Source organism: Rhinolophus hipposideros, assembly GCF_964194185.1.
Source record: "Rhinolophus hipposideros genome assembly, chromosome: 4".
In the NCBI taxonomy this organism is placed as follows: domain Eukaryota; kingdom Metazoa; phylum Chordata; class Mammalia; order Chiroptera; family Rhinolophidae; genus Rhinolophus; species Rhinolophus hipposideros.
The window spans coordinates 6,409,113-6,433,367 of record NC_138050.1 but is presented as its reverse complement, the minus strand read 5'-3'; the positions used below and the strand labels follow the sequence as shown (position 1 = coordinate 6,433,367).

The 24,255-nt window shown below is 42.2% G+C and overlaps 1 protein-coding gene across 1 annotated transcript in view; it reads right to left on the bottom strand.

Moving 5' to 3' along the window:
• FLT1 (fms related receptor tyrosine kinase 1) overlaps window positions 1-24,255 on the bottom strand; it is a 160,624-nt gene that overhangs the window by 37,488 nt on the left and 98,881 nt on the right. Inside the window, exons 16-17 of the mRNA XM_081046004.1 lie at window positions 11,973-12,104; window positions 1,988-2,094 (exon numbers count right to left, since the gene is read on the bottom strand). Coding sequence (XP_080902130.1) covers window positions 1,988-2,094; window positions 11,973-12,104 — 239 coding nt within the window. The remainder of the gene's footprint in view (window positions 1-1,987; window positions 2,095-11,972; window positions 12,105-24,255) is intronic.

Here is a 24,255-nt window from a genome sequence, read left to right as displayed (position 1 = left end):
TCTGCTGCTTTCCTTCCAGCCAGGACCTTCAAAGTGTGTCTCTAAACTTTGCTTTCTCTGAAGTTTTTTCTCCGCCTCGCCTCCTTTGAACTCCTGTCGCCTTTGTACCTCCCTTACAGATTTGGCAAGTTTTGCTTTTGTTAGATCCATTTCCCTACATGATGTCTCTCCCCTTTCAAATGCTATTGTTTGACCTTTGTTTCCTTCTAAAGCAGTGGCCTGAACTGTCATGTCTCAAAACCAATCATGGCACATAGCAGAAGCCTGACCGTCGCGGAGGGCGGCAGCCTTGCCTCTCATACTAACACTAGAAAGTACACTGTGTTGGTTTGGAATAGAAAGTCTAAGGTCAAACAACCTGGGTTCAAAACTCAGCTCCAGCTCTAGTTAGCAGTGTGACTTTGGACAGGTTACTCTAAATCTCTGAGCCGTGACCTCCCTCTGTAAAACGGTGACCATAATACCTTTACCTCAGTTGTTTGAAGAATTAAGTGAGATACTGCATAAAGAGAATCCCCCAGGACCTGGCACATTGATAAGGGCTAACAAGTCTCTAGCATGGAGGAGGCCTCTTTGACACTTTTGGGGTTTTCTTGATTTTACCTCCTAATATCTCCTGACTCTGATTGTTTAGACTAAGCCACCGTCATTTCTTATTTGGACAGCTGTATAGTCATTTGCTAGGTGCTTCTCTATTCATTCTTGCCCCTCTGGTCCATGCCCCTCACGGCCGCCCAAATAATCTTTGCAGTCACAAATCTCTCACACTTACAATTGCCTGCCTTTGCTTAAGAACCCCCCTGCCCGTGCTGTTACTTCTAGAATACAGACTAAATTCCATCCTATAGCCTACAACGCCCTGCCTGGTCAGGCACTGCAGCTGTGCCACTCCTCTCCTGCCTCACTTCATCCCTGTTCCCCCTGCTGCAGCCTTCTGTCACCTCTCATTGCCATGGTGTCCCTCTGCCCTGCCGCAATCTCATTCCTGTTTTTCTCTCTGCCTGCGACACTGGCCCCTCCTTTTCTGCCTGACCACCCCGCATATGCAACTTTGGTCACCTACTGTGTTTTCCCGAAAATAAGACCTAGCCGGACCATCAGCTCTAAAGCGTCTTTTGGAGCAATAATTAATAGAAGACCCAGTGTTATTTTACTATAATATAAGATTGGGTCTTAAATAATGTAATATAATATAAGACAGGGTCTTCTATTAATGTTTGCTCCAAAAGACGCATTAGAGCTGATGGTCCGGCTAGGTCTTATTTTCGGGGAAACATGGTAACTCTAGTTACACTTTAAATTTGTCTATGTAATTGATTAAAGTCTGTCCTCAACCCAGACTGCACACTGTAGCATTCGCTCTCCACTCGGCCTTGAGCAGACACGCAGTAAACACTTGAAGCATGAATGAATGAATAAATGAATGAATGAGTCTTGGCTCTTCCCCCACTGAACTTCAGAGAAGCAAGTCGTGCTACAGGTCTAATTATGGAATCTGATGTCCCGAATTCCACAGTGAGCCTCACACTCTAAAGAACCTAATTTTATCACGGGGTTCAGTGAGCATGAACAGCAGTGCGCATCTGTGTTTCCCTGTTAGGAGAGATGAGTCAGTGGTGGGTCTGTGTTCTGCTTTTTTCTTTTTGTTTCTTAGCAGAGAGTAAAGTTAGGAAAATGAAGGCTTCACAGGTCTCAAGCTGAACTTAATTTAAAGATTTTATTACATATTTTTAGATAAAAAATGTCCTTTCTGTCCCTGGGAAATATTCATTTGCCCATTGCTCTAGCTTTTTTTTTCAGTATGCCTCTTAATGCCTGAGAGACATTTTAATGATTCACTTTTTAGTGTTCACCAGGTAAGAGACAGGAACGAGAAGGAAGGGCAAGAGGAAGGTCTAACATTTGTTTAGTGCCTGCTTTAGATGTCAGATGGGCATTTTAGAATACTACGTAAAAAGGAGCAGACAATTTATCTGCAATTTCTTACCCTTTTCAGTTTTCGGATGAAGAGCGTTAATAGGAGCCAGAAGAGGGTGGCAGCCACACAGGTACATGTCAGCGTGATCAGCTCCAGATTAGACTTGTCCGAGGTTCCTGGGGAGACAGAACACCAAGATGGTGCTAAACCGCAACCCTCAACCTTAGGGTGTGTGTGACTTTCTAGAAGAGGTCCAGTGTCCCTACTGGACCATCATGGTGAACACAGTTTGCTGGCACAAGAATCAGTGTGTGGGACAGGTCCCCTCTTACCTTCTGCTTCAGGTGTGTCCGTGACATTATCAGAATAAACTCAACACATAAACTAAAAGACTTTCCAGAAATTTTGCTGTTGAGTTAGCACACTTCGTAATCCCAGAAATAACCAATTAAAAATCAGAGGAGAAATTAAAAATGGGAAAAAATTAAGGCAGGAACAGAAGCCCATTAAAGTGCTAAATCTGGAATATGTTAAATCTCCCTAATGGGTTTTAGAGGAAATTCTAGAGAAAAAAAAATTTACATATAAGGGCTCCTTTGGGACTCACAAAATTCTTCAAAGTAGATTTTAAAAATAAAAATAAAACTCAAGGACTGTCCCAATTGCCTGCTCACTCCTTTCGAAACAGCCAGGCCAAATCACCCACATCCCGCTCCCCACGTCTGGGGCTCCGTTTCTGACCTTTTCAGCAGTTAGCCTGCAGGGACCAAGGGGAGAAGAGGTAACTGCTAGAGTGGGATTCTCCCCAGTCACCCCACTTCTCTGAATCACAGAGATCAAAAGCCGCGCACTGTTCACCTACTATCAAAAGGAAAAGACCCAGAGTATTCACTAGAAGCCCCCAGAGAGGAAACTCGCTGGAATTTGTAAAGGCATGCTCCAGTGGGCCTGAGAGTGGTTCCCTACCTACTGATTCCAGTGGGCAGTTCCCAGGAATTCTACAGTAATGCCATTATCCTTTAACTTCATTAAAAGGAGACAGAGGCTTACTATTAATTTAGGCCAAGAACAAATGAAACTTATTCTTTTTAGAAATGATGATGTGGACGATACCACTTATTGAGCACTTATATGCCAAGCCCTCACAACCACCCTATGAAGTAGGTGGCAATGACATCCCTACTTCATAGACCAGTAAGTCATCTCGTTGGCTCTTTGTTTCCATTCTGCAAAGATGTATTGAGTCCTGCTACAGGCAAGGTCTGAGGCTGGAGGAGATGGGAAGATGAATCAGGGAAAGTTGTCACTCTCAAGGAGCTCATTTACAACCTTATCAAGAGACTTCAGGCAAATACAAAGAAATTAGATAAAAAGAGTTTCGGAGGTTGAGAGACTCTAACGCGCTTTTCGCTTTTTATAAGAGGTGACATTTGAAATGGATTTTGACCCACAGAGATAAAGACAAGGGAGGGCATTCTAGGCAGAGGGAACAGTCTGAGTAAAGACCCAGGACTGGGACGTGACCAGGAACTGATGGCAGTATAATCAAGGTCTAGGACAGGACCAGACTACAGAATTCTGGCCATCTGGTGAAGACTCTGTGCCCTGAAGACCAGCAAATAGGCACGCTGGAGACCTGAGCCTCTTCCGTGCTCCCTCATTGCAGCCTCCAAGAACGCACACTTCCCGTAGGCCGTAGTCCCTGCAGTGTGTCTCATAGTGTAGAGGGGAAATTGATATTTCTCCCAGTCCATCACACAGTCCTGCCTGTTCTACTTCCATGGCTTATGAAATCACCTCCTGTCCTCCCCCTCTGTCACTGCCTACGTCAGGGCCTCATCGGTAGTTCTCACCTGGACAGCTGTGTCAGGTTCTTTGCCAGCCTTGACTCCCTCCAGTCTTTCCCCTATTCTGTAGCCGGTGTGATCGTCCCCAATCGCAAATTCAATCCTATCACTCCTCTGCCTAAATTCCATCATTGTCCACCCCCCATCACTGTCAGGATAAAAATCCAAATCCTTAGGTCCTGTACGCCCAACCTTGCCTCTCTCTTCAGCTTCACCTCCTGCTGTCCTCCGATTTGTTCCAGTCACATCCGAATACTTGTAGTTTGTTAAACATGCCAGCCGTTCTGCCCCTCTGTGCTTTGGCCTTTGCTGGTTCGCTGCCAGAATGTAAGCTTTCTGGGGGCTGAGACTACATTTTATTCATCTTTATATGCCCTCTTATCAGATTGGTTGAATTAGTGGATAAATTATATTTTGCTTTGTCTCCAAAGAGTTTCATGAAGTTTTCAAGGTATTCAGGGCCAAATGCCTATTCAATAAATAAATGGAACACCACCTATGCCCCGGCCGCTGTTCTGGATACCGGAGTATAGTGATAGATGAAAGGGATGGTCTGGAGCTCATAGCCTGGTACTCGGATCTGAACTGATGAGTACATTCACCGTCTGAGTGAAGCAGCCGTGTTGGATTGTGGGTTTAGGTTCACTGCTATCTGTCTGCGGTTTAGAAGAGAACCTGGCACACAGGAGGTATTCTGAAAATACTGGTTGAGTGAACAAATGGATTTGGCTCCATTTGCTGCTGGTCAGCTTGTGGTTACGTTTCCCTGAACCTCATGAGCTTGACTGAGAAAACTTCCTTGAAGAAGCTTCAAAGTATGGTCACGTTTTTTCCTCGGTATACATCCTCTCCATGGGAATATTTTAAGCTCAAGTCAATTCAAGTTTGGATTTCTTCCCCCACAGTGAGAAGTCTTATGCTGCCTTGCTGCGTGCACGCGCACACACACACACACACACACACACACACACTTCTTGCTTATCCTGCAAACAAGTTTTGCGGAATCTGATTGGGACCTGCTGAGGGCACAGTGGCCTTTGGCTGTTTGAGATGCTGATAAGATCTCAAGGCACTGTCTGCATAAAACCTCTGAGATGCCTCCTGCATGGAGTGCCTTGGGAGAGGCCCCCTCCTATTGTGGGAACGTTCCCACTGCATTCCACGGGGCAGGAAGTTGACCCCCAAAGTAATTCCACAGTCCTTACTCAGGCAAAATTCCTTTCAGTGGGACCTAATGTGTTTGTCTGCACTTATACATTTAAAGAATCAACTCATTAAAAACATCTTCAAGATGAACGTTTTTTACAAGGGAGAGATCTACTTAACATTCTATGACTGCTTACTGAATACGAAAATATTAGGTTGGTGCAAAAGTAATTGCGGTTTAAAAGGTTAAAAATCGCAAAAACCGCAATTCCTTTTGCATCAACCTAATCAGAATTTGACAAGCTGTAACATAGTATCTGCTCTATCTTTATCTCATAGCTCAGTCTCTGTCTTTATTTGGCAAGTAGCGATTAGAACGGTCTTAGGCTGGATAGACTGATTTAAGTTAGCAGCCTCTCTTCTTGTACAGCTCTTGGATATGTTCTCAGAGGTCAGACGTCCACACACCAGCGTGACTAGACGCAGCTTCAGCTTGCTGGTGACAGCTGATGAGCTCAGTGCATGAAATAGCCCAGCTGCACATGGCAGGGGAAAGGAGGCCTGGAAGTGTGGGCGGGATCTGACAATGACGAAGAGTTGCTAGCACAGGGCCTCAGGGACATCACTCCCATACGATGTGTGGTTCCAAATTGGTGTAATTGCTCTAAGGCTCACTGGAATATTAAAATTGGCCTTTATACTAGTTCTGATGCTTTTTAGGAATCTATGCACATCAATTTGGAACCCCTCTTAAGGACAATGATGTGTGGAAATACTGTATGGGGATTAAATTTGAAGTACGTTTTCAAGAGTAATTTTAGGTAAAGATATTTGTCATGCGGGGTGGCCTGCGGGGTCTCAGCTCCCGCTCCCCACATAAGAACGCAGGACATGGTGAGGCCAAAAAGGAACACCCACGGAGCCATAGGTAGGGGAGTCACACCACCATAGTCTCACTGGTTACAGCTGACGGCCAACTAGCCACAGCTGACGACCATCCAATCACAGTTGATGGCCATTTACTACCCGTGCCAGAACCTTTCCGTGTGAGGCCGAGAGCCTGGAAACTGCTCTCTGGGACTCTGTCCCCACAATATTTCAAATTGCTCTTAGGTGCCACCAGTTCTGTAACACATTTTTATTACAGCAAGTTAATTCCTTGGGTCAAATAGGCCTTTTGTGGTTTGGGACACCATTTGGGTGACTCACTGGTTAAGTCTAGGAAAACTATAATACAGAGTTTTGCTGAAATGGAATTTGGTTTATCATATTAACAAATAATGATATTAAGTACTATTGTAAAAGTTTCTGTTGTCTGCCAGATGCTGTATTAAATGTGCAAATCCTTAAACAACCCTACAAGGTGTTTAACCATTATTAACCTTAACAACCTGAAAGGATTACCATTATTCGCATCCATTTTGTAGATGAGTAAATGGAAGCACCAGGAAGGCAAATAGTTTGCCTGGGGTTACACAGCTCCAGAGCAGTGAAGCAGCTGGCTTCAAAGAGGGTCCTTTTTCCCCCGCTGGGCTCTGCTGCCTTCGATCTGGGGGGCAGTAGCGCAGAGCAGTTAAACGCGGATCCAGTTCTCCACTCTGGCGCTTCCTAGCTTGGTAACCCTGGACAAAGTCCTAAACTTCTCTGAGCCTCACATTCTCACTTATAAATAGAAACAAATCCTCATTGGATTATTGCAAAAGTTAAGTAGGCTAAAAGCACATGTTATGTTTTAAAAAGCACACTGCATGTTCAGTAAGCATAATATTTATAACTGAATTAGTTCCATCACCATTTTTTGAATTCCCCGTCAAGTCCAGCTTTATGTCATTGTTTAGATTTGCAGTCCAAAGGCACGTGTACCCCGGCCTTCCTGTGTAAAATCAGTGAGCAGTCAGTTCACCTCTCTGTTTTGAGCACCATTCTCTCCCGGGAAACCCTTCTGAATAGCCAGCAGCCATGAGAGGAGTAACGTCAGTCACCAACATCATCATGTGAATTAGTTGATCACATCCTCCCTCGTGCCAGGGAGCCATAGGAGAGAATTTGGGGGCAGGATTCAGGAAGAGGAGCTAAAGTGGAGGGCAGTGAGGGATCAGAGGAGAAACGAAAACTGAAAGCTGGCCTAGGGTGATAAACAGGAGTGGCTGGATACCCAGAAAATTTTCTTTAGATCTTTTCCTATTCTTTGCTCTGAGCATTTTATTACAGAACATAGTGTATCCTTTCTGCTGTATGAGTCCTTTCCTGAAATATCTTAACGTGCAGTTATTATGGCACAAAGTTTACAAATCACACCTTTAATGTCATCTCAAGTGTTGAGACTGCAGAACCCTGAGACAGTCCTGCATGCTTTCCATGATTTTTGTGTCCATCAGTCGTCCTTAAAAAATGTTGAAAATGGGAGTTATCATTCAAGATATTTTCTCCTGTGTAATTATGCTATTGAAATAGCATTTCAACAGCAAGGCTAAATCGGTTATAAGAATGTATTTACATATATTGTGCTGATTACGTACAATAATAATGATAAAATAGAGTTATCTTACTTAAGTCCTTAGATAAAAATGCACCACCCTTTCATTGTCACAATCCCATTGAGTTCCACAGGCTATTGAATGCTCTGTGAATTTCAGAAATTATTTTTGTTAGTAACAGTTTTGTTGTTGTTGTTTTTAATATTAGAACTTCCCCTTTGAGAGCCCCACTGTGCTCATGTGCAGTCCAAACCAAACAAGACCCATGATTATTTAAAGAAGCTACTCTGAGTCCACAGTCCACTCATCCCTTTTAAATACAAAAATAACACATTGTTTTATCTATGAGTATAAGAATCCTTTCTGAAAGGAAATAAAAAGAGCAGACAGTTTCCTTCCTGGCTAATACATGAACCTTTTCAAATCTGTTAAACACAGCCACAGACACAACTCACTTGCTTGGTTTCATTTCCTATACTCAACCTGACAAGATAGGTCAGTAGGAAGGGTCTATCTGCATAGGTTAAGAAATCAGGCTAAAGCCAGGGAAACTTTCAGAGCCACCAGAGTGAGGAGAGCAGTGCTTTAGACTCCAGGGCAGGACTCTCATTTCAGTGATAAAATGACTAAGCAGGTACTGCATTCAACTGAACAGCATCTGAGGACCAAAATTGTATTCATTGAGCCCGAAGTGCTTTCATCAAGATCTCATCTAACTCATAAGATCCACATAATATCAACTTTCGAAAAATTTCCCTACTCCAAATATTGTTAAATGGATCTGAAACCTGCCTCCTTGAAACTTCACCACCATCTCCCTTTCTTGGTTCTGTCCTTCCTGGTGGGTCAAAGAATGAGTTAAGTGTCTTCCTCAGTCTGAAAATTTCTTAAATATTTGAAGAAAGCAACTGTTCAGCCCAAGTTGTCTCTTTTTTACATGAAACATCCTCATTTCCTTGCACTATTTTATCATTACCCTATTAGGACTATGGCTCCATTTATTTATGCTTCTCTTACAAATGGGTACAATATTTCAGGTGTGGTTTGATGATTTCAGATCAGGTTATCTCTTTCTGCAGCCAACCACAATTTTTAAGCAAAGAGGTTGGATACATCCATCACTCTGAAAGCGGAAAAAAATTACAAGAGAGCAAGGGAGAAGGCAGAAAAATTATGAAAAGCAGACACAAGAATTCAAAAAGCATGGAAGTTGAGGATAATAATGGCTAAAACGTTGAAAACTATACCATTTTTCTAAGTGATACTGAAAATTAATGCCACACGAGGGAAAAAAGGTCATGAATCAAAAGTACAAATTCCTCAGAAAACTCTGTGGACTAGCCAGTAGGAAATATTTAGAATTATTTAGACTTTGTTATTGCCAAGGAAGATATCGTTGTAGAAGGTCGAGAGTTGCCTCATACATTGCTGTCTTCTTCCTGCCTCGTTCACCTCGCCAATCCAGCATCCTCCAAAGCCTCCACTAGAGATCAAGTAGCCCTCTGGATCCTTTTTGCCTCTACGAACTTCTTTAGCCCTTATTAGCACTGTGTAGTCTGTTTTATATAAACTAGCGTTTCTACTTAGGAGGAGCTCAAAATGTTTCTTGACCTGGTTCTACTTGTTTCATGAGCACCTTAGACTCTTCCAACTAGGGCTGCAAAGCCCACTGAGGTTAGGGATCGTGCTTACACTTCCACATCCTGCGAAACCCTGGGCAGCGAAATAAGTTGTTACATGAACAACGAATTGAACTTGGCTTATCTCTATTGCTCTAAACAATATATCGATGTATTTCCTTTTTCAGACACTCCGTGTGGTTTTCTACATAGATGAGTCCAACAAACATTTATCAAGTGCCTCTGGGGAGGAAAGTGAGTCATGAGCAAGGATAAGCATTGCGTTAAAAATACACGTCAAGTGTCATGGAGCACAGAGGGGGAAGTGACGGTGGGACAGGAGATCAGGTATAGGGACAATGCACTTGAAAGGCTGATGGCATTGTCTGGGGGGAGAACAAGTTGGGAAGATGGTGTGTCGAGGCAGAAGACACGCTCTGTGTGTTCCGGGAGGCGCAGGTAGAGCAGCACAGCTCGGTGCTGGGGCGCGAGGGAAGGGCAAGGGATGGATGAGGGGACCCGGAAGCGGAGGTCACGTGGTCAGGCAGGTCATTTAAAATCACGTGATTTGGGAGTGGATCGGAGGAAAGGCTGTTTGGGAGGACAGGAAGTGCTGTTGCGAGATGGTATGGCTGAGAACATCTGCAGTGGCAGCTGATATGGGCACTTCAAGTGAAAAGGACCTCCCCGTTCCTCGAGAGCAGGTGATACAGGCTCACGGAAACTTTCAAAACTTAAGTGACAGCAGTGTACTCAACGTTGTCTGACTTTTCAGAAAAGCATCAGATTGTTGGGAAAAGAAATCAGTGCAGGAAACCCAGAAGAGGTAGGGAGAGTCCAGAAGCTCAGTTTCAAGGTAAGTCCTTGCACACGGGTTCCGAGCCGCCTAGTGGGGAGAAGAATGGAGGAAGCGTGGACACCTGCAGTTTCCAAAGACATGCACGTGAGTCTCAGCCTCACCACCTGTTTGTGGTGTGACTCGGGGCAAGGAATTTAACCTGCATCTTCCCATCTCTAGTCTGAAAATAATACCGCTCGTGTCTGGCTTCTTAGGGCGTTCCTGGGAGGCGTAGGCCAAGTAGCCACATGCCTGCACATAAAGGTGCTAAAGCAATACCAGTCTCCTGCTAAGTGCTGGGCGTGGGCATGGGACACAGAGATGTCACACACAATGCCTGCCTCAGAGACTTACAGTTCATTGGAGAGGAGAAGTGTACCAATGACTAAATAATAATACAGTGCAGACTGTGACGAGTACTCACTGAAGAGCCAGGAGCCATGGTGTGGGGGAGAGAGAGGAGAAGGACTGTGTGACTTAGCTGTTTATCCTGGAGGGTATGACTGGGCAGGACGGTCCAAACTGGCCTTAGGGGATAAGGAGGATTTGAATGAAACAGGGAGGGAGCCTGGACAAAAGACATCTGCAGTCATTGCCAGCTCACATCCCCTAGTGGAGAGGAGAGGGCACAGACACGTGGCAAGGGGAGGCAGCCACACGTGCGTTGGTGTGTTGTCGCAGGGCTGCCGTTACCTGGCTGTGGGGCTTAGGTCAGTCGTTTCTTTCCTCTCTGAGTTTCATAAGAACTGCTCTGTCGTTCAGGGTTGTTTTGAGGATACGGGAAAATACGTTCTGGACTGAGGACGAAGGAGCCCTGCGTGTTCTCTGCAGCTGCTCCTCTCTCACAGGGAAGCCCCTCCCTGGCCTGGTGGCAGCTACTCCACAGGGTCACATCTGGAGTCCTTGTTAAGAGATAAATTAACAGTCCTTTGAAGAAGGAGGTGTTAAAGAGAGAGTCACGCTTAATAAATGGTTTTCTCCCTGTGTAAGCAGAAAAGTTGAAACCATACTTTAAAACGAGGATTATTTGGGAGACAAATAGGACCGTGACTGAAAGTATGTGGGGATACCACCCTCCACTTTTGCTGCAAGTGTAAATTTGTGGTGGAGTAGTTTCAGATTTTTCAGGAGACTCTCCAAAATCATCTCCCTATGAAAGAAAGGGAATGGAGTTTCGTTTGTAAGGAGTCTGAATTCTCAGAGTTAGGATCTTTAAGCCATGTAAGTTCCCAGGGCAGAAGAGCTGATGTATTAATATGTAGCGCCTTCTCCCTACTTCCTCCCCCAGAGATACTTAGATATTCTGAAGTCTACTGGGGAGTGTTTGGAAACAGGCTACTGAACAAATTCCATCTTTTCATGTAAAACCTTAATGTGCTGTGGACATTTACATCTAAGAGGTGTCAATTTGATATTTTACGATGCTATAAATGTTATGTTTTGGGTGATTCTTGGCTTTAGAGAATTGAAATTGAGGTCTAAACTGTTTTCTAAATGGAAGCCACATGGGCGCAGCCCAGGGTAGGACTAGGCCTCTCTGGATTTTGATGCTCAACAAACTATCTGAGGCCTTTATAAAGAGGAAGCCCTTGGAATATTTTTCTCAGATGTGGTCTGTTTATTATGTGTTGCTTCTCTCTGATAATATTTTGCAGTGTTCTTCATGTTAAAAAACAGCTTATTGAAAACATTCGGAAGCTATGTCTAACTCATGGGAATTGGAAATGGAAAAAAGAACGCACAATTTCCAGTGTGTGGATTTTCCCCCCATCTACACCCATCGTCTTGGTCCTTGTATTCTCACAGGTGTGGCCACTCCGGTCATTCTCTGTGGGTCAGTGTCATCACGCTGGCAGCAGCTGGCTTTCCTCTCTTCTGGGAACCCCTCCCCCCACGGAGGCTGTGTTCAGATGGCAGCTCTCAAGCCAGTGTCTTCACCTTTTGCCTCGCTGGGTGGAACCAGACAGGCCCTTGGGGGGGGAGGCGGGGGCAGGGGAAGGAAGGGGGCAGGAGGTCAGGGCAAGGCACGGACTGGAGGAGCAGTGGGAGACTGGGAGGTGAAAAGTTAAACAAACAGGGAAGTAGATGTCTGAAGAGTTTCTGGTTGCTTCTGAAGCAGCTGTTTACCTTGCACTGTGAGGTACGCGGAGCTTTCCACAGACCCCTTCTGGTTGGTGGCTCTGCAGCGATAGACGCCTTCGTCCTCTTCTGTGACTCTTTCAATAAACAGCGTGCTGCTTCCTGGTCCTAAAATAATTCCTGAGGAGCGAGAGATGTTTACATTAGTGGGTCTGGATAACAAACAAAAACAGCCGTTTCTGTAACACAACCCTCTTCCTATCATTATGCATTCAGACTAGGAAATCTGAGCCCTGGCTAACCTGGCTGCGCTGCTTATTTGTTTTCTCTGGTCCAGGCTTTTTAACAGCACCTTCACCACCCAGCAGAGCTCTGACCAAGGCCATTCACTGTGTGAAAGAAATGCGATGGGGCTGCGATACCCAACTTAAAAATACCAAGGAGGTAGCGTCTCTCGTGATAGTAACTGCCATTTCCTCAGTGTCCGCTGGTGCTGGGTCCTACGCGGTGCGCTTCTGACCTTGCGTCCAGAGCCACCTGTGAGGTATTGTGGTCTCCATGTTATCAACATGGAAACAGTTGGCAAGTGAAGCAACTTCACCGAGAGCATGCAGTTGACGGAAAGCCCATTGGTGGCCTATGGGCCAAGGGGAAGCATGTTTCGTTTGTCACAGTGGAAGGGAGTTTGGGCTGTGTTTTAATCTAGGCCTTATCACTTCAGGCTTTGTCACTTTAGCCAAGTTGCTGAAACTTTCTATGTTTCAGTCTTAAAATGAATGGGAAGGCAGTTCCTACTGATATAATAGGAAAATGAACGGCAAGTGCCGTTCATTTATGTGAGGTAAATGTGACCTTAAGTCGCACTACGGAGAGTGATGTCATGGAAGGAGCCCCGGGAATCTCCGGGCCCGGCTCTGAGACCCAGCGGCTTCAACACCAAGTACTCTCACCAAGTATGTATTGGGTGTTTCCACTGCCATTAGTCTGCGCTAGAGACCTTGGGGGTGGGGGGACACAGGCTAGGACACGGTATCTGCTGAGGAAGGAGAATTAACACACAGGTACGTATTTCCTCTTTCTCTCTCTCTCCACTCTCACTCTCACTGTCACTCTTTCACTCTCACTCTCTCACTCTCAGACACACACCTACATCAGCAAACAAAGTAATGAATGAGAATGACTAAATGTGGCACATACCCAGTTAAATGCAAAATCTGGGGCAAGGAGGGAGGTTAGTAAGGATAGGAAGACTCAGGGAAGGCGGCATGGAGGAGGTAGGCCTGGAGCTGAGGTTTAAAGGATTAGCAGAGGTGACGGGACAAAGGAGGGCTTCATTTCAGTGGCACAGAGGGCATGCCACTGAAATGAATATTCATTGAGTGCTTGTTCTGGAATAGTGATAGAATGGGCCTGACCAGACTCTAGGCTATACTTTCTTAGTTTAAATAGTTTGTATTCCCCCTGATTATAACATATTCAATATAGAAAATTTGAGAAATACTGGAAAGCATAAAGAAAATGTAAAAAACAAACCTACAATCTTACCTCCCAGATGTTTTCCCTTTAGTGTTTTAAAAATGGACTTTTTCACACAGTTTGTTCATGCATATAATAAATATTTTTGAGCTCCTATCATTACTAAACTATTGTATGCTGGTGATACAATAATAAGCAAGGCAAATAAATCCTTGCTTACGAAGGACTTACAGTTTTGGAGAATTACAAATAAATAATGTAACTTCAAGTAGCAACAAAGTCTGAGAAGAAAATAAACCAAGTTAAGGAGATTACGGGTTAAGAAGGGTGAGGAAACTATTTTAGATAGGATGTTTTTTGGAAAGGCTCTCTGAGGAGGTGACATCTGAGCAGAGCCCTGAAATACGGAAGAAGTGAGAGCAGGTGGAATTCAGTGGCCAGACTGACCTTGGATAGGAGTAGGGATAGTTAATTCATTTTAACAGGAGGGATGGTAGAGTATAAAGGGACAGGTAAATTGGACAATTTGGTGATACATATTTCCAATAAATAAGAGGTACTCATCTGTTTAAATTCAGGAAGAAGAGGGAATTTCGGAGGTTTGACTAGAGAGAGAGAAAGGTACGAAATAGTGTGCTGGGAGGGAAAGTAAACAATTCAGTAACGAAAAGTTGTAAGATTTCTCCTAATGATTATACCACTTTAAATATTGACCTCCTCCCCAATATCATAGCATAAATATTCCCCCATATTCTTACATACTTTAAATATAATCACTTATTATGTGCATATACCCTATTGATTGGCACTAGGTTACATCTAATTGCTCATAACTATAATTATACAATTATCTTCAGGCATAGGGTTTTTCGTATTTCAGATTATTTCCTTAGCATAGATTTCCAGAAACAGATTTATTAGGTCTAAAGCTCTTGATTCATATAACCAAACTGCTTCCCAAAAAGATCATACCAATTAGCACTTAAAACAGCAGACGGTAAGAGACTTTTTAATCACTCTCCTGCCAGCACTGAGCAGTATCACCTAAAAAATATAAAACACAAAACTTTGCTTGTTTGATAGATGAAAATCATTGACATTGTAATCTGTGTTTTCTTTGGACATTTTTTCATGTATTTGGTAGCCATTTTTTATTTTCAAAGCACCTGTTCTGAGCAGTTGAAAAGGTGAGTTCAGATTACAGAGAGCTTTGAAATCCTGGCTGAGGAGTTTCCATTCATTATAGAAGGAAAGAGAGGGCCCCAAAGATTTTTGAGCAGGGAAACGACATAACAAAAGCAGTGTTAAAGGAAGTTTAGTCTAGAAGGAGAATGCAGGATGGATGGGAATGGGGAAAAAGTGGCATGTGGACACCCAGCTCACCAGTTGTAATTCAGGCAAAAGATGGAGAACGATCCAAATCTGGATGGTGGGAAAGGAAGTGGAAAGGAAGAAATGGAAACAGACACTTTGTAGAAACAACCTACAGGAATTGGTGCGTTTTTGGATACAGGAATAGGCAGAGACAGAGATAGGCCAAGCGGGTTCCAATGTTCTAAGCCCAGATAACTGGGAAAAACGTGAGTTCACCCCCTGAAACCTTGGCTAACCTGTTTAATCTCTTCGTGGCTGTTTCCCCATCTGTAAAAGGAGAATAATACCTACTTTGCCTATTTCATGGTATTGGTGTGAAGTCAGTTAAGATAATTTAAGTGAAAGCATTGAAGCTTTGAAAAGTGTAAGGTATATGGTATAAGTGGTAATCACAGAACATAAAAGTATGGCTGGATAGTGGGTGGTCAGGAGCAATGAATGTTTATGATGGCAGCTATCTGGTTACCCATAATCATCTCCACTGCAGCAGACCTGAACTCAAATCCCAGTTTAAGGCTAACATCATGCACAAATAAAGTCAAAGACTTGGATTTCACCCACAGAGACAGATGTGTAATGGTGGAGGTGAGAGGACCGTGCCAAGGATTCTGATGAGCTAACACCATCTGGCCCAGTTTCCTCTTTCCACCACACGGAGGAGAGGACATGGGGTGAGAGGGTGTCCAAAATCAACAAGCAGAGCTCTTCTTTCTGACTCGCCCTCACATTGCACCATAACAAATGGCAACAGACATTGATGCGTCACCATCAGATAGGGCCCAGTGAGACTCTGAGTGGCCTTTCTCATTCTCTTGCTATTTATCTCCCTTCTCACAAAAATCAGCCAGTTACTGCCCTTATTATTTTTTCCCATCCGCAGATCTTCTGCCCATAGTTTTATACATGGTTGTCTCCTTTAGTTTCTTTCATGCCTTAACCTGCTGCTACTACTCACTTTCTTTGACCAGATTCCCGTGATACAGGCTCTGTTCTACTAAGGAACTCACCTTTTAAAAAGGGCTCTCTTTAGTAGTTTAAATTTTTCATTGTGATTAATTTTAAATATTTAAAAAGTACAGAAAAAATATAACCCACGTGCCCACCATTAAGCTAATGAGATGTCAACATTTTGCTGTATTTGCTTTAAACCCCTCTTTTATATGAATAAAATTTATAGTTACTTTATCCTTTCCTTCTCCCTTTTTCCCCAGAGGTACCTCTGTCCTGAAGTTGGTGTGTGTCATTCTCATGAATGTATTTGTGCTTTCTCTACATAGGTATGTATCACTGTATAATATTGTTTTTGTGCGTTAAAAAATTCTAAATAAATGGTATTATGCAGTATGTATACTTTTTCAACTTTTTTTCTATTCAACAATGTTTTAATATTCTTATTGATACACAGAGCTGGAATTCATTTTTATTATGTATAATATTTCACTGTAGAAAAAAATCCACGGATTTAAAAAAATCCACTTCTCTACTATAGGATGGTTAGGTAGTTTTCAATTTTTTGCCATTACAAAGAAGGCTACAATGCACGTCTGACACGGCTATGTGTCAGTAGTTATATGCATTTCCTTGTGCTGGGTTATAGGGTCATCCCATTTCAACTCCATCAAGTATTACAAAATTGTCTTCCAACATATACCAAGTTCCGCTTCAATCAGCAATGAGTAAGAGCTCTCCTTCCCCCACATACTTACTGATACTTGGTTCTATCAGATGTTTCAACTAGTGGCAGAATGATGGGTGTGAAATGGCTTCTCACTGTGGGTTTAATCTATATTTCTCTGATTACTCGTTAGGTGGAACATCTAAATGGAAAACATTTTTGGTGGCCATTCAGGCTTTTCCTATGAAATGTCTGTTTATGGCCTTTGCCCATTTTTCTATTAGTCTAAATTCTAGGATTTTTAAAATATGTTTTGTTGGATACTGATCCTTTTTTTGGTTAAATGTGTTGCATTCCCTATTCCGTGAAGTCTTTCAAACTTTGTTTACGGTGAGTTTAAAACTTTTCCTGCTCTGATATAAAGCATCTCCCTTATATACTTTCTTCTAAAAATTAAAAAAAAAATCCATCTGTTGTAAAGATTTATTTAGAGTCTTGTCTCTTCTCATTTAGGTCTTCAGTCTATCTGGATTTTTGGGAGAGAGGAGTATGTGTATGGTGTGAGGTAAGAATCTGATTTTTACCATACAAATAGCCAATTATCCCAGCATCATTTACTCAATAATCTGTTCTTTTCCCACTGAGTTGTGGTGTCAGTTCTGTCAGATACTAAGCTTCCATATGTTTGGATGGCTCTGCTTTCAGGCACTCTGTCTGTTTACAGTGACATGTTTATCCCACACGTTATGATTACCGGCTGATGTTTTGATATTTGGTATGGCATGATCCCTTCTTCAAAATTGTCTTGGTCCTTTATACTTCAATGTGAATTTCAGATTTAGCTTGTCAAATTCTGTAAAAAGGACGGTTGGGAAGTTGATGGGAATTCCACTGAATTTATATAACAATGGGGGGAAATCGTCATGTTTATTTTTAGGTTGAAATAAATGAAATTGCCAATATTTTAACATACAAAAATGGCTCAAAAATGGTTTAACTTAATAATGAATGTTTCCATTTAAGAATATCAAATATTTTTGAGTTATTTAGGTCTTCTTTTATATATCATTTGGTAGTTTTATGATTTTTCTCTTTACATATCTTGCTTATCAGTTATATTTATTCCTAGATATGTTGTAATTTTTGTTGTTATGCAAAATGGCATTGGGTTCTTGGAAGAGACACTACCTGAATTTTATCTTTCCCTTTTGGGTGTTAGTCATTATATCTAACATGTAGACTCATTTAGAAACATGATGGTCTATTTTGTGTTGTTGAGATAATTTAAATGTAGGCCTGCTTACTTCTAGAGGGATCACCTAAGTAATTCCTAGCCACTGAAAACATAAGAATTCCCATGGATACTTACGATTTATTTGCCTTTGCTATAGGGAGCTGTATCAGATTGAATCAACAGGACACAGAGCAGGATTTACAAATGGAGATGTCTTCAGGGGCCTGGCACGTAGCCTCAGTGAGATGGGGATGAATCACAACAGGGGCACTGTCTCGGGAGCATAGCAGGCCTGTTTCCCATCTGAAGGTGGAAGCATTAGCTCCCATCAATTGAAATTTGGGACTTTGAGTACAGTGTTGTCTTCTGAATTTTAAAGAGAAGACAAATCTGAATGTTTCACGTTGAAACTCATGGTTTTTAAATGCTGGCAATCAAGTCAACTTATATAAGTTTGCTGTGAGTGCCAATAACAAAGTGTATGCGAGGTAGATTGAACATGATCTTGACCTACAGGATGTCCACGAGGAGTCGCTACTACATTTTGATCAAGCACAGACCTCCATGAGCTGGCTCTGCCTAGCGTTCCGGTTCGTGTGCCTGTGCCATCCCTAAATGTATCCCTGGTGTGAGCCATACCCATCTCTTGGCCACTCATAAGCCTCAGTGATTTTGCACATGTTACTTTCTTGACCTGGCCACTTGATTAGCATTCAGTTGTTATGAATATTGAGCTCAAGGATTAGCTGCTGTGGAAAGCATCTTCTGACGCCCTTGGGTCCCTTCTCTGTTCCTCTAGGATCACTCTGTGCATGCCTCCACTCTGGCCCTTCCCATTTGGTAGTAAATTCGCTGATGGTCTTAAGTTGCCCACTCCACTGCAGGCTCTGGGAGAGCAGAAACTCTGCCTTCCTCATGACTGAGTCCCCAGTGTCTAGTGCTGTGTGGACAGACAGCAGACACTCAGTCACTGAGCCAGTGTCCAAACAAACCAAGACAATGACAAAGGGAATTTAGGAGGTGAGGAAAGGAGTGAGCTTTGCACTGTTTGTCAGTGTTAGGAAGCCACAGTGGTAGTTAATGCTGACTCCATATGTGGTAGTATTGACTTGCAACCTGCAGAAGGCCCAGCTGTCCTTGGTCTGTAAAATTGTATGTCAGTTTATTTTGTCATCTTAATGATTCAAAGAGCTCCAGTTCCTAGTGCTTAGAAATGCAAACTCAGGTAGTTTTTAGAGTTCTGCTAAAATATTAGCCTTAAAGAGTCAAGTAAAACTTCACGCTGAGTTATTTTTGCAGGAGTTTATAGTGTACTCCAAGGAATCTGATGGAGACTCAGTGTCAGGACTTGAATTGTCTATTGTGTTGGTTCCTGATGGGGGTTGTGGATCACTTTTTGGCAATGTTGGTCTATATATTTATCCATGGGATGCAGTCTAAATTTTAAACACATGTCTAACCCCTTCAGTTTTCAGTCTGTTTTTTTTTGTTTTTTAAAGTGTTTCCCAGGACTCCTCCGCTCCAAGTCAAGTAGTTGTTTCAATCTAATTGTGGAGAGCGCAGCTCACAGTGGCCCATGTGGGGATCAAACTGGCAACCTTGTTAAGAGCACCGCGCTCTAACCAACTGAGCTAACCAGCCGCCCCAAATTTTTAGTATTTTCAAGGGACTTTACAAATAATTTTATTTCTTTTCTTTTCTGTTTGGATGGTCTATCCATAGCTGTCAATGGTGTATTTAGGTCCCATACTATAATTGTGTTTTGGTCAATTTCTCCCTTTAGTTCTGTTAGTAGTTGCTTTGTGTATTTTGGTGCTCCCTTATCATAACACTTATCAATATATATTAGGGGCATATATATTGATAAGTGTTATGTTTTCTTGTTGTTTTGTCCCCGTTATCATTATGAAATGTCCATCTTTGTCTCTTATTGCCTTTTTTATCCTGAAGTCTGTTTTGTCAGATATCAGTATGACTACAGCCACTTTTCTCTGGATGCCATTTGCTTGGAATATCGTTTTCCACCCTTTCACTTTGAGTCTGTATTTGTCCTTGCAGCTGAGATGCATCTCTTGGAGGCAGCATATGGTTGGGTTTTATTTTTTGATCTGCTACTCTGTGCCTTTTTCCTGGTGAGTTCAGTCCATTTACATTTAGGGTGATTATTGATACTCATTTCTACCATAAGGTGAAGGGCAATCTTGCCAGTTACATATAAGCACTATATTGCCCAGGGAAGAGCATGGAGTAGAACTTTAATCCAGTTCTCTACTGAGTTAATAAATCTGTAGAGCTCTTGGATTCACCTATTTGATGAAATAAAGGCACACTTTGTGTTTGCCTTCTGTTCCTTACACAGAACTCTGACTTTGACTTGTTGCTTTCCTAAATTGGCTGCAAGTCTGACCAGTGACTCTTGTTTTGTTGCTCTGTTGAGCATCTGTACTTCTGACTTAGAGAACATTATGTCCATCTAGTGTGGCCAGATTGTGACCACCAAAAGTCTCTTCTTCACCCAAAGTCTGATTCAGATGACATCTCCTTCATGAAGCTTACCCCAAACACCCCAATCAGAGGTGCTCATTTGTATCAGTGGAATTCGTACCATTCATGTTGTATGTTTACGAATCAACTTTGTACCTATTATGTTTTTCCAAGGTAAGGACTAAGTTTTGCTCATTTTCATTTTCTCTAGAATATAACAAAACGTCTGGCTCGTGGTAGGTAATTAATGTTTGTTGTTTGAATAAAATAAAAAGTAAATTTTGTTTGTTATGGTTATGATAGTCTTGGCTCTCTAACTAATGATAAATTCTTGAAGTTGGCACATGATGTATTTTCAATAAATGGTAGCTATGGTAATGGTGACGTATACAGTTCTAGGCACATTGGAAGTCATCATACCTGCAGATTGGTAGCTCTTCGAGGCATTGCTTAGCTAAGAACTGGGTCTGAACTGAGGATCAGAAGAACCAATATATAGATTCAAGATGGCTAAAAGTCACCCAAGAAAAGTAGAGACAAGATGTCTGATTGACTTCCCACCAAGAACCTAAAGGAGACTTCACACATGCAGTCAAACCTTGGAGGTTTGGAAAACTGTGTCAAGGGAAGAGAAGTCCAAGTTTAGTAAACTATACAGGCCGACAACATCGGGAAATGAGGGATGATGGACTCATTACATGGAACTGAAATGAGGAACGATTCCAGTGTTTCCAAGTGTTCACCATGTGGCTTCTTCCTTCTCTGTGGAGAATTTCACCCTAAGATTAAGCCTCCTGGCAAACAAAGCCTTTGCAGATGGAAAGAAAACAAGTTGCTGATGTGTGGAAGAATCTGAGACATAGTGAAAGCAGCCTTATGATCATGTGTTAAATTGGAAGAGAATTAGGAGATGTTTAAAACATATGGTCTCAAGGAATTCTGATGGGCAGTGTGATCCTGAGGAGACTGCTCTTGAGCCATGAAAAAGACAGAGAAAGAAGAGGGGCTCTTGGAAAAGAATGAGATTGAGGGCAGTGGTGAGAAAGCTGTATAATACTCCTCTACATGTAACAAGGGAAAAGCCATAAACAAAAGTCCTTTCATTTGGGGTAATGTCTAGTGCTTTGCTAGTTTAACTCACAAAATTGGGTTATGATAACAGGAGAGTTTCCATACCTTTCAAGAAATTGTAAACTGGTTGACTTGAAGGGGTTGTGGTTGAAGTGCGCACCTTGAAACCGTGCCCAAAACACATGTATTTCTAAACATTTAAAAATGAAAAGCATTTTTGTGCCTACTCACTGTGAACTTTGCTGTTCTCTAATGAATTATTTAAAGATGATTCAGGCACTTTAAATGGTCTTGGAAGACGTGTCAAGGGGTGCTAACTCTATGGTTATTAGCTATAAAACCTTAGCTATCAACTGTGTATGTCTATAAATTGTAAACACACGTGCGCCCTCCCTGCCCTAGGGAGTTCTGTGACATGTTCAGATTTGCTATAGCCCCTCCATGAGGGTGGGCGCATTTATACTGCAGGATACTGCCATTCACCTAAGTGGCCTTTCTGTGTGTAGGCATGTACTGTTCGTAGGACCGTTTTAAGGCAGGGAAATAGTATGGCAATTGCCTCTTCTGCAATGCAGTACTAGTATCAGTAGAAGAATAGCTAACTAAATTATGGGAATATATACCATACGGATGCTAAAAAAGAATGAGGCAGAATCATGTATACTGACATGGAAAGACCTCTAAAACATATTGTGATAAAAACCAGTCACAAAACAGAATACATAGCATGACCCCAACTCAGATTTCCCCTATAACCGCACTATTGGTCATTCACTGTAATCCATTATCGTCTTTTGTTCATCGTAGCAGTGATTACTGATTGTATGCTATATGCTTATAGTTTCATTGTTTGTTAAACTTATTACCTGTCATTTTCCATTAGAATGTAAATTCAAGGTCCCTGTCTTATTCCTAGCACTTAGTATATTCCTGGCACAGAGTTGGCTCTCAGTGAATAGCAGTTGAATGAATGAATGAATGAATGAATGAATGAATCCCATTTATCATTTGTCCCACACTCGCCCCGCATTTGTATATATGCACATATATAGGTAAACAATGGAAAAAATTGTTGACAAAATACACATTAAGCAGTTACATGTGTTAATTCTCCATAAGGGAAAATTTTATAACTAATTCTATATATCTGTACTATGTAATCTTTTACGATGACAATGTATTCATGTGTTACTTATTTAATTAAATAACAGTTTTAAAAATGAAATTGTAGGATTCTTTACCATAACCAAAGAGCCACTGAATTAAAGTTTAAAAACTGTATTTGATTCAAATGCTTAAACATTTGCAAAACTTTATGCTATTGACTATATATAGAATGATGAAATATTTTTGAAGCAATAAAAGTAGATTTATACTTCACAAGAATTTATAACTTTGGATTAAAGCAATAAAAGGACATATCCAAACCCATTCCATCAGAAGACTGGCCCCCCTCTAAAGTGTGTGTGTATGTTGGGGCCATGATGTATTGTATGTCTTCTGAGTTTTATTTTATTTTGCAGAGGTGTTCAGTTTAATTATATCTGAGCTGACAAAGATGGCTACGTAAGCTAATATTCCATCTTATTATTTAAAAATCAAGTTCTTCACTTGGTTGTGGGGTGGAGAAGGAATAAACTTTCTTAATTTGACTTTCTCAGCAGCAACTTAGAGTCATGCAAGCGATGGGCCGAGTTCACCGAATATATCTGAGAATATATTTGTGTGCATATTTTCCTTAATTTAATTGGGTATAGTGTGCCCCCAGCTGCATTGCTGTGTGGCACTTTAGGTCCTGGTTAAACTGTTTCAAGTTTGTACTGGGGGGAGGAGGGTTTCCGTGCAAATTCTAGACATGTGAATTAGAAAAACCTCCTCTACGCATAATTATTTTGCTGAGAGAGAGAAGACTTATCTAATGTGTATGCGGGTTCCTTCTTTCATCACCCAGTCTTTAGTGCAGATTGGAGACCTCCTCCTACGCTAAGAGCCCAAACAGTGGCTCTAGTTGGGGGCTTAGTGACTTTGGACAGGGTACAGTCCCTGAGATCTCCGGGAAATGGCCGGGAGTCTACCCTTCCCCATCCCCCTGCACATCCCCATATTTCTCTATTTCTCTCCTCTTTGTTTTTCTTCATTCCCCATTTCTTTTTCTCTGCTACTGGTCCCTCAAGCACCGACTGCTCTTCAGACGAAACAAGCTGCTGATCTTGGCCGTGTCAAACTACAGTTCCGTATGTTGCAAGAGGTCACAGAATGAATCAAAAGGGGAGGTTAATTCATAGTCAAGAGGAGCAAGCTGTAATGGGTATGAGCTTCCGTTTGCCATGGCGAGCAAGGGTCTCCCTGGTGGATAGTGCCTCCTGGGCCGCATCCATGCTTTCCTGCGCCTGCCTGCCGAGGGCCCCTTTTGTGCCTGCTCGCTGCCCTTTGGCTCGGGACTTGACTACTCAGCTTCCAGAACACTTTCTTGAAATTGCATTTCTTCTATAGAATGACTGTGCCCCACTGAAAGGTTTTCCTGAAAGGAAATGAGAAGGGAGGAAAAATGCCCTACTCCCCGAAGTCCTTTCAGCAGGCATTTGATGGCCTGTCGTCTGGAGCGTGAGCTCTCATGTGTGCCCTGCTTCCTCTCTCCTATTTTCTTTGGAATAGAGCAAGTTGTCATTTAACAAATAACAATGATCATGGGCCAGATCCTATCAGTGGTCCAAGGTCACTAAAATACTGTCAGTATATAAATTCTTCCTGAGTGGCCAGGCTTCATATAAAAGAGGCACCTCAAGTCTCTAGAGGGTGTACAGTTGTTTCTCAGAGCTTTTAAAGTCAGTCTGGCTTTCCAAAGGCTTAGTATATTACGAACTAGTTTTCAGTCTTTTTCAGACTGTGATCTTGCGATTTTTCCATTTCAGCTTTGGAACAACCAGTGAGTCAAGGGATATGACTTTGGTTACGTGTAATTAGACTCATAGTTTTGTATAAAGAACTATCCATAAAAGAGTTGGTATTTTTGAAGATATCTACATGCAGAACATAGTCATAGAGCATATTGCATGGGCTGCTGAATGTGCTGCCTC